At 35.6% G+C, this 15,265-nt stretch overlaps 1 protein-coding gene across 1 annotated transcript; it reads right to left on the reverse strand.

Annotated features, from left to right (window-relative positions):
- Positions 1-293: 293 nt before the first annotated feature.
- On the reverse strand, positions 294-12,204 carry cop1 (COP1 E3 ubiquitin ligase). The gene is made up of 20 exons (XM_039654746.2): positions 11,611-12,204; positions 10,740-10,799; positions 10,547-10,644; positions 10,319-10,383; positions 10,071-10,190; positions 9,043-9,111; positions 8,885-8,944; positions 7,465-7,556; positions 7,276-7,333; positions 7,066-7,180; positions 6,844-6,979; positions 5,534-5,677; positions 5,325-5,433; positions 4,251-4,332; positions 4,034-4,150; positions 3,828-3,945; positions 3,432-3,556; positions 3,042-3,202; positions 789-833; positions 294-577 (listed from the first exon to the last, which is right to left on the reverse strand). Exons 1-20 carry the CDS (start codon positions 11,895-11,897, stop codon positions 560-562), a joined length of 2,079 nt encoding a protein of 692 aa, XP_039510680.2. The 5' UTR covers positions 11,898-12,204; the 3' UTR covers positions 294-559.
- Positions 12,205-15,265: the final 3,061 nt, after the last annotated feature.

Below are 15,265 nucleotides of genomic sequence, written 5' to 3' on the forward strand. Positions count from 1 at the left end.
GGGAGACCATCAGAATATGCCAACACATATCTTATGGATAAACAGACGCAGTTTATCAAAAAACGAAAACAAGTAAATGGATACAACAGGCTCAAAATAATCAAAGACAGCTAATTTCTAAAACAAGACGTATTTCATTGTGTTATGGTCTTGTGCTTTGGCCTCAAAAACGCCTCATAGCTCTTGTTCTGGCTAGAATCACCTCTAGTAAAGGTTTTAAACCAGTTTCGCTTGAGAAGGTTTCTTCCCCTCCACATTTAGCGATGTTCAGTTATTCAACAATAACTTGTTAATACATTTATTCAACAATTTATTCAAAAAGGCATTCACACTCATCTCCCTGTCAGCACAAACAGCTCGACATTTCACATACAGCGATAGTTTGACGATGCAGAATGATCAAGTCTTTTACAAATATAATGCTGATAAAAACCATTTCTGCTGGTTGTTTCCTTGGAAATGTTTGCTTCAGTTTTGTCCAGCTTTAGCATCCTTCCATCAACCCGCCAGTGAAGCAACAGTTCTTTAGTAGGCTCCGACGACTGATTTGAGTGGACCTTCAGACTAGCTCAAGTACCTTCAGAAATGGGGAGGGGAGGGGGGGGGGGGGGGCATTTATATGGCACAATTCATGCTTAGTATCAATTTAGAGTTTTGAGAAATGGATGCAATATTCCAAAACTGAGTGAATGTAACTACAGATCCTCCTGCTTTTAGTAATAGAGCACTCAGCAGTGAATATATCGACCTGTGTGGAGCTATTCAGTTTGTTTTGCAGTACAACTCACCTTGATTGTTCCTTGACTGTTGGCTGCAATCAGCACATTTGACTCCTGAGAATCAAAACAGAGAAAGTACATTGGTAGAATGTGACAAACATTATTTGACTGAATCTCGAGTGGGAAGGTGGTCTGACAATGTTTTTGGCTGTCAGGGATATGCATAAACCATCCAGGTCAGTCTCAGTTTGCACTTCATTATTGTTATACGTTCAAAAAAAGGCCTTGACATTTTACTTCTACATAATTTATATTCGGATGAGAAAGGCAATTAATTAAGACCAAGACACTAAGCAGAAATTCAGTCAGGTCAGCACATTGGTTTTGCACACAATTATTGTGGGTTTTTTTTTTTTTTTCTCTGGGAAAATGTCAAGTATAAAAGGTACGTAATACACAAGGGATCTGGAAGTAGACGTAAATGTTTACATGGGGGTTTCAGCTGAAAAATCAGGCATAGCATGAATCCACATTTTGTATTTTCTAAGATTTCTGAGCTGATGAGGCTTTATCAAAATTATGGTCATGTTAATTCTTTGGGATACCACAATTACTGTGCATTTTCCATTTTAATGGCATAGTAGCATTCACATAAGAAAATATAATGAATTATAAGTGAAAATAGAAATGGCTAATTTTTGTATCTAGTGAGTTGTGCGAGCACACCAAATAAACTGGTAATGTCAGCGAATATGCCTTGGCAACTAAAACAAGTTTAAGATGAAGTACTAGAATTGCTAAAACTAAAACAAAAATAAAGCTGTATCGAAACGTTTAAAAAAAAAAACATTTTTTTAAATAATTACAAAAGCACAAAAAAAAAAATCCTAAAACTTGACCTAAAATGAAAATAAACACTGAAAATATAAAAGCTAATTCATAATAGTAATACACACTATAAGGCTACATAAATAATACCATCATAACTAGGGTTGGGTATCGTTTGAATTTGAACGATTCTGACTCCGATTCCGATTCCTTGTTTCGATTCCGGTTCCTAACGATTCTCGATTGCGATTCTTTTAAGAGGCAGGGTCAAAAAAGTTTAGCTAACCTTGCTAACCAACGGCCTTTCTGAAGGAAATACTCCTTCTGTAAAAATACTCCTTTTGTCACAAATTTTGCATTTTGCCGAGATTTCGTTATTTTTAGAAAAGTGAAGCCACACTTTGGATCGCCGACGTAAGGTACTCATGTTCGACTCGCGTGGTTATGCCAACACTTCCGGTAGACGCTTCTTCGTTGGTGTTGTTCAGCGGTTTCTTCTTCCGCTCGGCGGACTGTGAATATCGAAACTAGGAATCGAAATTTTAACTTTTGAACGATTCCGGGAAAAACGAAAAGTTAGTCTCGGTTCCAATCGATACTCGATACCCAACCCTAATCATAACACCGGATCGCAGACTTTGGTTTCACTTAACTTTAACAGCCCAAAAATGTGCTTTTTATGCAAATTTTACAGACACATCATACAAAGTTAACAAATACACACACACACTATCTATCACTGTTCCATAATAGCAGTCTCATGTTCTATAATAATAATAATAAATTATTATTATTATTATTATTATCAACATTATATCGCTATAATAATAATGATATATTATTATTATTATTATCAACATTATATTGCTATAATACATCATTCAGTTTGGCCGTGTTTGGAAAACTAAAAACTAAAGCATCCTAAAGAGATATATTTTAAACATTAGTATATTATGTTATAATATATTAAAAATTGGAAGAAAAAAAAAAGAAAAAAAAATCACATCATATTGTTTATAATATTATTGTGACCCTGTGAAATTACCCCACATATTCTAAAAGAAAGCCAAGACAATTAAATCATTAATCACAAAATGTCGTAATCGTGACATCCCTGTTTGGTCCTCCTCCTAAAGGAGGAGAGTAAACATTATAAATCTTCTTGGTTAATAAATACAGCACTTCACATGGTAAATTAGCCATGGGCTAAAAGATGACTTTATAGGAATGCCTTTTACAGCCAACCACACTATTTAGACAGCGAAGCAGAGGAGTGTGGGTTTAATTAGCATGGATTTCTGAAAGCGGATGCACACCAACCTTCTTCCTACCCACTGCGCTATTCTAGCCTGCCATTACTTGTCCTTGATGTACCAACAAGTTCAGTTCTACAGTCTCCATATGCCCCCATGGCCCTACCAGGTCATGTTCTACTGTCGGTTCTAGAAGAGTGATTTATCATCTAAATGTAAGTGAGATAAGACCGAATCATACCCCATCAGGTAGAGCTCGCCAGCACACTGCACTGACAAATTCATTGGTGTCGTCCTCTTTCTTGTCCTTGTCCAACACACTCTTCACAGTGTCAAACTTGAAAGTCAGCAGCGTCTTAGAGAGCCCCTTGTAGTACAAGTACAGTGAGTTGTTTTCACTTCCTGTGGGTGGGGTATGAAGTGAGAACATTATTGAGGGTTTTTACACCACATAAATATGTATTACAATGTAAAAGTTTGATTTGTTCTCCTTTTTCTTTAATAATAAACTGATTTGAATGATCAGAGGAAGTTTAAATCAAACAGCATCATCATCACAGCTTTGATTATAAACCAAACCTGTTTTGTGCCAAAAGTAAACCTTTAACCAATTTTTCATAGTGCCACTCACCACATGCTACATAATCTCCATTAGATGCCAGACCCACAAAGTTCTTCTCGTTGATGTGGCCTTTGAAGGAGCGCAAACAATGAGGCTTGTTCACATTCCAGAGTTTCAGCTGGCTGTCCGTTGAGCTGGGGATGTCAAAATGTAACTTTAATGTTAAAGCAACTCAAAAATTGTTTGTAATTAGTGGTGCAACAGCACGGTTTGGATCATGGTTCTAGTTGATTTAAAGATTAAGAAATGTATAACCAATATTTGTGTAACATTGTAAACCGCTACTGTTGCAAAAGCTGATATTTTGTTTAAGTATTGTGATACCAATATACAGTAGGTAGGTACCATGACATGCATTTTCCACTGATAAAAGAAAAAGTACAAGAGTTTTCAGTGTAAACATACGCAGACACAATTTCTTCTCCGTTGACAAACTTGGCGTAGGACACTGCTTTCCTGTGGCCTTTGAAAACCATGATGGGCTGCTTAGTGTTTCTCAGGTCATAGTAGTGCACACAGTGGTCTGGAAAGGAATACGAATGAGCTGAAAAGTTTTACGATTATTGCAGGAAGTAAAACTTTTAATAGATCGATTCAAATGAATTATGTACCTGCACAACCAAAGGCAAGGTGATATCGAGAGGATGGACTAAACTTGACACAGCATACATTGGCCTTCGCTTCAATGCTGGCTACTGAATTGTCCAGGTTGGTGGACCACAACTTGACTGGGATGAAGAGTGTATTCATAAGTATTTATAGAAGAATATCTCTGTAAGAATCCCAAATCAAATAACAATATCGGAACAGTTCAGTTGTAAAAAATACCTTTTGCGTCATCAGATCCCGATGCTAAGAGCTTGGGATCCATGAGGTTGAAATCGACACTCCAACACCGCTTTTCATGCTCCTGTGAAAATCAAAATCTAACTTAGATTAAGTCTAAAGGAATTGCAAATTACACACGTCATGTGTTATATTGCAAATTAAATTCAAAATTAACCCACAGCTCAATGTAAATATATTTAAGGATGCAACAGCTAATCCAACTGATGATAAAAATAGTTTGTGCTTCTGTTTAATCACACAATGCATAGCCTACAGTACATTCATATGTATAGTCATTATTTTATATCCTTTAATTTGCACATTGTTAAGAATACGTTTATGTATACATGTGTTCATATTATATACAGATTTTTTTTTTTTACCTCATTAATTGAAGAAAATAATAAAATTAATCATTAATCAAAACTAACACAAAAACGTTTGGGGTCAGTGCTTTTTTTTTTCTTGAAATAAATTAATACTTTTATTGAGCAAGGACAAATTAAATTGAATAAAGATCACAATAAATGCATGTATACAAAAAACCTGCATGTTTTTTTTTTCTACCATGGTTTCCACAAAAAAAAAAAAAAAAAATATATATATATATATATATATATATATATATATATATATATATATATATAAAAAGCACAACTGTTTTAATTTTGATGATAATAAAAAAATGTTTGTTGAGCACCAAATCAGTATATTAAAATCATTTCTGAAGTTCTGAATATTTTGTTAAAAATGCTTTGCTATCATAGGAATTATTATATTCAAATAGAAAGTGTTATTTTAATATTTTACAATATTACTGTTTAGTTCTGTATATTTAAAATCAAACAAATGCATCCTTGGTGAGCATAAGAGACTTCTTTTGAAAACGTTATAAAAATAATAACTGTATATTAATAGCACTATTATTTTTGCAATACATTTATGTTTCTTACAACTAAATATGACATGTAGATCTGTAATAGTTTGAGAGTTAATAAGGAAAATGTAGCAAATTGCTCTCCTACTGAAAGGGGTATAAGAATAATGAATGTGCAGCCCAACACATAAGGGTACCTGGTAGACCTTTGACCTCTGACCTGTGAACCCATCCCAAAGAATGACAGTCCCCTCATAGTCACTGCTAGCCAACAGATTTTTGTGATAGCTACTCCAGCTGATACAGCTGGAAAGAGATAAGACAGAAGAAAATGTGACACACTATGCCACTGCATAATCCACCAAGAACATTCAGGCCAACCCCTGATTTCAGATACTATTTATACCTAATTTTGGAGTTACATGTCATCTCGTTGACAGGATAATGAATGTCCACAGCATCCTGGATCACAGTGCCGTATTCAAACACTTTAATTTTCTTAGTGACACCGGCAATGGCAAAGTAATCACAGTCGCGGTCAAACTCAATGCTGCAAAAGAGGGGAAAAGAGAGGAGACAGAACAAGTGTTAACACAGCGAGTTCTCCTGACTGTGGCATGCTCATTATCTGCTCTACTTCCACTGAAACAAGGAAACTGAAAGAGACCAGAGCTGTAATGCATCCAAACAGCCACTCAGCCGCTTAGGAGATACAGGGATGTCTGAAAAATGTGTGTGTGTGTGTGTGTGTGTGTGTGTGATGAAAGCCAAACAAGGTTTTATTACTGAACATTACATTAAATACGAAAATTACAGTTGGTTTGAGCCAATTGATTATATTTAAAAGCCCAATTCTATGGTTGGGAATTGAGAACTGAACCAAATGATTCATAATGACGTTTCGTTAACAGTTCCTGAATGTCTGCTATCTTTCACTGATGCGGAAGAAACAATTCTGAAACACTCAGATAGTGTTTCCTGCACTGTTAAAGCAGAACAAGAAAGTACCCTATGAAATATACACAAATTGTTTAAAAGTTTAGGGTCTTGAAAGTCTCTTATGCTCATTAATTATTTGAATATATAGAACACATTCAGAAATCATTCCACTATGCCGCTTAACATTAACATGTGCAAGTAACACTTTCTATTATCAATGATCAAAACAGTTGTGCAGCTCATTATTTTTGTGGAAACAGTGATACATTTTTTTCTGGATTTTTTGATGAAAAGAACTGATCAAAAGTGCAGTATTTAGTCAAAATATCAAGCATACAGCGAGATTTGTAATCCAATTTATTTATTTATTTTTTATGAATGTTTTTTGCGAAGCAATTTATAAATAAGCCGAAAAAATCAGCCTATTAACATCTAATTCACCATTAAACCACAAGCTAACATTTCAACAATAAATAAGCTAAGAACTGTCAAGGTGTTATGTTGTACTTGAGGTTTAGACAACTGTAATTAATGACTGATTAATGAGAAGTATTAGGATGGAAATCAAAGGAAAAAAAATGGATATACATTAAAGCACACCTTGAAAAAGGCCACAATTCCAACTTTTGGAAAATAGTCTTCAAAATGCTCAATCAGATGTTATTCAGTAATACAATACTACCCTCTGCTGGTTACATCAGAAAAGGAACCGAACAAAGATTAAAGTCCAACAACATGTGGTCTTAACCCACTTCAATTAAGTCTTTGCAACCTTACCTGGACACAATACTGGAGCCATTATAGAGGTCACTAGCATAGGAGAGGGTGGCCAGAGGCCTCACAGAGTTGTAACGGGTAAATTTTGAAAGACACTCCATGAAATCATCCAGCTGGTTAACAGTCCTGCTGTCATCTATTACCAAGAAAAGAGATTGTATAATAACAGTATATATATATATATTTTTTTTAAATAAATAACATTGGTTTGAATCAACCAACCCGTTATGCGAGACATCCTATTGGAGAAATAACACTGCTCTAGATCCTCAAAGTGTGCCGTCAGTCTCTTCCGCCGTGATGCCAGAGTGCTGTTGTACCATGTTTGTCTTTTACCCTAAAAGTAATAACAATAAACAGTGAATGTCAGCATTACTCCAAGGGATATTAACCAGCTATAACAGCAACCGGGAAGAAAAAAAAACAAGTTACCTGCGAGCTTGCACCAAAAGGGGGCTGAATGTATTCTGGGGGGTCTATTATGCTACTGCTGTAGACAGAAACAAGATTAGAATTTTTTTTTTTTTTTATGCAAAAATACAGCGTAAATGTCAATACTTAGGTTAGCATCTCATGTGTGAGAAGTATAGAACATAGTAGCAGTATAAAACGCAGTCTTACCTGGGTGCAGGTGAGGGAGCTTCAAACTGAGGTACAGTACTATCTAAATTGGGGTCCATGTCACTCACTGGTGAGTACATACCGCTCATTTCCTTAAAAAAAAAAAGAAAAAAGAAATCATACGCATCAGATGTACACTACTGTTCAAAAGTTGAAGGTCAGTGACACTTCCATTCAGCAAAGACACAAACTGATTATAAGTGACAGTATACAATTATAATATTATATTACAAAATATTTAATATTTAAAATAAATGCTGTTGCTTTGGACTTTCTATTCATCAAAGTGATGTTAAAAACATATCGCAATTTCCACAAAATTATTCAGCAGTACAACTTTTTTTCAACATTGATAACAAATGTTTCCTGAACAGCAAGTCAGGATATTAGAAGAATGATTTCTGAAGATCATGCGACACTGAAGACTGGAGTAATGACTGCTGAAAATTCAGCTTTGCCGCCATAGCAATAAATTACACTTTAAAATATATATTCAAATAGAAAAAAGTTATGGTATTTCACTGTATTCTTCTTTTTACTGTATTTTTGATCAAATAGAAAATATATAAGACTTCCTTCAAAAATCAAAAAATTCCCAGCTCTAAACTTTCGAACAGGGGTATATAATCATATACATGTTTATATTACTTTTCACACCCATAGATCGTTTTCTTTGTTCTGAAAAAGAGACTAGCATTTTTTTCTTGGTTCGGTTCGCTTTCACGGGGCAACATTTCAAAGCGCAACAAAATGTGTTTATGCAAAACACATGCGAGTAAAATTGTCCCCTTATTGGTGAGTTCACCTGTTCCAACAAGTAAAAAGTTCGCTTTGCGGCTTATTGTGGATCTATCTGTAACACGCAAACACTTATATGAATATAGCCTTGATTCCCTCTCTAACTGATAACCTATACACATTGAATAATTATATTGAAATATATATACACTATATATATATATACATATATAAAATTTAGAATGCATTTAGAGCGGGAATAAGGGCTTCTTGCAATGCATGGAGAAGAGCAATTACATAGATGAAGACTTTGGTTTTTTACCACAAAAACAAAATCAGATACTGCTGCATTGATATAACATTTCCCGTTATGAATTACGATACTGCTTGGTGATATTGCTTTCTCCCCTCAACCAAACCGCCCCAGAGTTCATTTTCAATCAGACGCACCTCGTTCAGGCGGTCTCGGATCAATTGTTTTGGTACAGATTGAAGCACAATAACCGTGTTCATGAATGCCTAAATGAACCAAACTAAGGGAGAAAAACGCACCAGAAACAAATGCTCCAAACGACCCAGGTGTGAAAATGTCCTTAGAAAAATACAAAACATCTATATGCTAGACCATTAAAAAAAAAAAGTTCCCATCTCTGACAATTCTGGGTCACCATGCTAAACTGACCTCAACTCGTTTGATATCCTCTTCCAAAAAGTTCAGTTCTTTTTGTAACTGCTCCAGTTGCTGTTGAAGTAAAGACAGGGAGACTTTATGAGTTAATGACCTCATAGCTGTCAAATCTACATTATTCAACATTTTAAAAATAGATGTGGAGGCTAAACCTCTCTTTTATTTCTTCTGGCTTCTTTCAGGAATTCCATTAAGATCTGGCGCTGAGCAGCTTGTGATTCCTGTGAATAGAGATCAGCAAAAGATGAGGAAGAAGATGGGGGGGGGTGCCTTTATAAAACAAATTATTATGGCCTATGATGATAATCAGCAACGCTTCCAGGCTCTTCACACAAGCAGCTTTAAGCGACATATCTTTTAAGCACTATAATAATGCTGATTGTTAATGCTGATTAAGTTTTAATAAAAAGTTTATATAAATAGATCACATTTAACCTTTGACATCAATCAGACTTATTAACTGCAGATTTTGACCATGTATATTCCTTCACAAGAACTCATGTGCCATGCTGCAGTGTGGTAAAATACCGGTTTGTGGTTTATTTGGCCTTATATTTGTATTCTCACCAGTTACACTTTGGAATTTAAAGTGTAACAGTGGTTTGTCACATTAGGGGGTGAGTGAATATGATTTCTGTCAAATTTGGGTTTATTTTTATCCACCAAAAACTACAGAATAGCCATCTCCAACAATCATAGGTGTTTCAACACCATAGACCACAATTTACAGTCAGTTGCAGCTGAATGTTACGGAAGCGTATTGCATTCACTTGAAGAAACAAAATCTACTCTGTTTTTCTGAATTATTATCTCAGAATTACGAGATACTTTTTCATGGAAAAAGAGTTTTTGCTCTGTTTTTCTGAATTAACGAGTTAATTATCTCAGAATTACAAGATAATTGTTCATGGAAAAGTCTTTGCTGTTTTTATGAATTAAAGAGTTCATTATATCTCAGAATTATGAGATATATTTTTCTCGAAAAATATTTTTCTCTGTTTTTATGAAATCATGTCGTTAATTCAGAAAAACTGTGTCGATTTTTTTTTTCTTCAAGTGAATGCAATAGGCTTCCATAGAATGTGAATGAAACGCTAATACTCCGGCTATTCCCAGAGTGTCTGAAGAACCCAGAAGTGTAGCATCAAGCAACAGTAATATTATCTGTAAGTATACCAACCGCCTCCAGTTGTTTCTTTTTTTGCAACAGGTACTCTAATATATAGTTGACATTGGCTAAATCCATATTCTCTTGATCTGCACCAAGGACATCCTGAAAAACCTGCCATTTGGTTCCATTCTGTAAACAGCATAAGAAACAAACGATAAGACATCGTTTTTTGTGCTATAAATTATCTGCAAAAGTTAATAAAATGTGTTTAAGAAGTTTCCACTCATTATAGAAATGGTGAGCTTTGGTGCACGTACAGGATGATCTCGTTTCAGACGCTTCTCTTCAGATCTCTGTTTTTGTTTCAGGATCAGTTCATTCACTGTAAAACAATTAGAGAATCACTGAAAAAAATATCAACCTTATTTGCTTAGAAATATATATATATATATATATATAATACTTTATGTGGTAAGTAAAAATAACGTTTGAGGACATTAAGTATGCAAAAAAAAAAACTGACATGCATTAGCATACACACATACCTAAGAAGTTGGGGTAAAGTTGATCCACATTGTCAATGATATAATTGCATTTTGGGCATCTGTTGCTGTCCTCCAAACTCTGTCGTATACATTTATAACTGAATAGAAATGAAGACATGATTTTTTGATCAAAATCTATAAATAGTCTGGAAGATATAATAAATGATTGGTTTAGAGAACAAGTGTTTCTCACCAGAAACTGTGTCCACACTTTGTCATGTGAGCTTCCTCTATCATCTCAAAACATATAGGGCTGTTGAGAAATAACAAACAAAAAATCATGACATGCGAGGCTTGCTTCCCTTTTCTAAAACATCACAAAAAAAAGCTGAGACTTGACTGTTATTTTGAGTAATACAGTAGAGTTTAAAAGTCTTGAGACCACTATTTAAAATGATTTTCAATAAACAAATTATATTATCAGCATAATTTTGACTGAAAGGGTAAGTTAAAGCATAAACATAATTTGAACACACACACAAGTTAATCATTAAACTTTCTGGGATTGTTAACAAAAAAAAAAAGAAAAACTTTGACAACAAATTGTCAGTTTCTAATATTATGGCCTGGTTTCACAGACAGGGCTTAGATTAAGCCAGGATTAAGCCTTAGTTCAATCAGTGCCTCTAAGTAGCTCTGAATTATTACTAAAATATTAAATATTGAGACAAAACAATGGCAATGACATATTTTAAGATATGCCAATACAATTTTCTTTCAGTTAAAACAGCTCAAACATGCACTTTAGTCTGAGACTAGGCTTAGCTTAAACCTTGTCTGTGAACCCGGGAGTGTGTAATATCTGATTTTGTACACAACACACAAAAAAGGGAAATCATACAGGTCCAAAACAACATGACGGTACGTTCCTTCATGGGGGAAATTTCCCCTTTCACACCATGTTGACAATTATCAATAGCTTCATCCATAGAATGAAATGATTAAGTGCAGAGTAAATCACAGGATTTGCCAGACACTTGCAATTAAGCCCGCGTGTGAGAAATTGTTCAAAACAAACAAAGTGATGACGTTACTGCTGGATTTAGACCTCTGCAGGGACTTACCATACAAAATCGTTACTCTTGTCCTCATAGGGATTGATCAGACCGTTGTACAGGGGTCTTTTCCTGCTTGACGAAGCCAGTCGAGAACTCTGTCCCTCGGCTACCGATCCCAGAGTCCGCGAGGACACTCCGTTGCCAGAGCTGTTCCCGTTCTGAGCGCCGCTGCCCCCGCTGTTCGCTCCACCGGCTCCGCTGCCACTGCTGCAGCTCATTCCCCCAGAGCTCGTCCCGGGGACGGACCCCGCTGCACCGCCGGACTGCTGCTGCTGCTGCCGAGTGCTTGACATGATTGAAGCCGCTCGTGCACGTCGGAAGGCCAGAGCTGAAGCTAAAGCTGCGGGGCTTCACCGCATCCGGGCGGCTGTGGGAGGTACGCTAACAAGCTAAAGCGTCACAGATGAGAGAAAATAGCCAGAAACTTTCAGCAAGCGCACTGCTTGCACTGAACGGTGCTTATTTGAGCACAGATGAGACGGTTCTTCAGCCTGCAAGTTTTTATTGGGTCAACTCGATGTAAATGTGGATATGCAGCTCCGCAGATATTTGTTGACAACTCTGAGAGCTTTAGAAATTTCAATCCACTGTGTCTGCAGGATGTTCACGCGAGAACTTCCCCAAATGAAACTTGCGTGTGATTTGGAGTTTAGCGGCACATACTGGCTTGGAGAAAAACTGCAGGTATCAATCAAAACAATCTACCCAAACCTCAAAAATGGTTCCTAACAGTCAAATCAAATAATTCAAGAACAGTCATCACATCTTTCTTATGCAGAAACGTATGTAGCCTACTATTAATGTTCAAGGTAGGCCTATGTAGGTAATTTATATTGTGTCCTCCTAGTGCAAAACGTCAAAGCGTTTTTATGTTGAGCTGACCACTGGCCTAATTTTACTAAAAAAAATTAGGATTATCAACTAAACTGTTTATGTATAGCCTATCAATACACCACTCTGTATAAAACATATAGGGCCTAGGCAAACCATTGTTACATTGGCTGTGTTTTGGTTTTCATTAAAACAAGAAGAAAGAAACCATGAGATTAATCATCAGTTGTTTTTATTTTTATTTTTTATTTTATAGGTGTAACAAACCTATAGAAGATTAAATTTTTGAGAAGATTAAATCTACAAACAGAGATTAAATCTTCTCAAAGACACCACATGTTAAAACTCAAAAGCTTTTGACATTTTATATGAGACCATTATGAGAACTGAACTGAGCTGGACGATGATATCACTGTTTTCTCTATAGTGGCTGTATATTATATTCCAGTGCTTTCACTGTAAAGCTGCTTTGAAACAATCGGTATTGTTATAGATAGATAGATAGATGGATAGATTGATAGATAGATAGATAGATAGATAGATAGATAGATAGATAGATAGATGGATGGATGGATGGATGGATGGATGGATGGATGGATGGATGGATGGATGGATGGATGGATGGATGGATGGATGGATGGATGGATGGACGGACGGACGGACGGACGGACGGACGGACGGACGGACGGACGGATAGACGGATAGACGGATAGACAGATAGACAGATAGACAGATAGATAGATAGATAGATAGAAAGCAGTGAAGTGAAATGTTCAGCTGAATGCCATTTGCATTCCTCATCAACTTCCTTTTTACCTCTTTACTTGCTTAGCTTTATTTGTTTGTGTAAGTTGTGCAGTGAAGGTTTCAGATGAAGTCCTTTTTTACCTCTTTACCTGAGCAGTGTAGCCAGGATATTGCACTGCCAAAAAACTTCATCTACTTCTAAAACAAAGTGGTCAACATCAGTAGCCCACAGTCAAATACACAACACACTCAGATCCAGACTTTTTTGAGACCATGCCAGAGTAGAAGCTGCTAAGCTTTCTACCACCCACCATCTGACCACCTGCCCTCTTGATCCAAAATATCTTCTCTGATCTTGTACCATACATTCTCTCTGTCATCGGTACATCTTTGACCAGAGGCTCGGTTCAGACATCATAAAGGGATATTTCAAAATACAAATGATGTCATCATGTAGGCTACTCACGCTCATGTTATTCCAAACTCACATGGCTTTTATTAATCTTTCACCTGCTTTGATGATGACCAGCTACTGAATCTTTCAAGATTCAATAAGGACATAAAAACACTGACAGTATCATAAAAGTATAGCCCATATTATTTGTGTACTATATTACACAAAGTCTCCTGAAGCTATTACAGCCTTGTATGAAAAACAGACCAAAACGTCAGTTTATCCTTGCCATGTTAAGCCTACACTACACAAAAATGATTGTTTGGGTCAAATAACAAACCCGACTGCATGTTGGTTTACATTTTTACATACATTTTTAAACTCAACAGTTGAGTTTGTCCATATTTGACCCAAACATAACAATCCAGCATTTTTAGAGTTATACTTTACTGTCAACTTTATTCAATAAAAATGTTGAGATCTGCCTTAACTCACCGTAGTACAAAACCATTCAAAAGTTTGTATTTAAAAGAAATTAATACTTTATTCATCAATCACACATTATATTGATCAAAAGTGGCATAATGTTACATAATGTTACAAAATATTTGTTTGTTTGTTTTTTTTTAAATAAATTGAATACTGTTTTCAACATTGATAAATGTATAAAGTAATTTAATGTTGTACAAGTACACTTAATATCTTAAACTATTATTGATCTGCCAGCATTGACACCATTATATAAGAACTGAACTGAGCTGGACTATGACATCATTGTTTTCTCTTGAGCGGCTGTATGGATTACATTCCTGCTTTCACTGTAAAGGGTCAGTGTCTCATCCAATCATTTGATGATAGGCTAATTTTTATGAAAAAATAAATAAATATTACCAAAATAAGACGGGTGACTCAAAATACCCATTATAACAAACAAATAAAAATATTTGGAAATTGCCATTTAGGCTCAGTGGTCAACCGTTCACTATTATTTTATTGAAAACAATAAAACACAAAAAAGTCAAAGTCATTATATAATTTTTTTCATTATACTTTTTCCCCCTTCTTGTTAACAGAAGTTATCTTGCCCTTTTAATTGCCTCATCATGTCAATCATCCGTCTCATTCACGTGGGTCGCGGCTATGATTACAGTTTTGATTGCAGTATTCATTTTTTTTGCCTGTGAACTAAAAAACGAAAAATCAAGCCAAAATCTCTTTTTCCGGTTTTTTTTTTTTTGTTTTTGTTTTTTTTAAAGAAACAAAAAAACTAATAAATGTGGCATTTTCTAATTTCTGCTTATTTCATTTTCAATTGGAAATCAAATGATCGGATGATACACGTACCATAAAGCTGCTTTAAAGGCACAGTATGCAGGATTTTTGCAGTAAAATATCCAAAAACCACTAGGCCAACGTTATATATTTTGTTTAGTTGATTACTTACAATATCCCAATTGTTTCAAACTATTTGTAAATCATGAGAAAATTGTGATTTTATCCAAGGAAACGGGTCGTGTGAGCAGGAGTGAGGAGTCGCCAGTCAATGGCGTCATTTCCGCGCCATCCCCGGTTTCCACCAGGTTTGACCTATATACTGCAATAGTAACCATGACTAATTCCGCTCAATGTGGAGTAAGTTATTGAAAGAAGTTAGCGACCCCTGGTGATGAAAAATCCAGCATTTTGTAC

This window comes from Pimephales promelas, chromosome 5, assembly GCF_988280905.1.
Source record: "Pimephales promelas chromosome 5, fPimPro1.hap1.1, whole genome shotgun sequence".
In the NCBI taxonomy this organism is placed as follows: domain Eukaryota; kingdom Metazoa; phylum Chordata; class Actinopteri; order Cypriniformes; family Leuciscidae; genus Pimephales; species Pimephales promelas.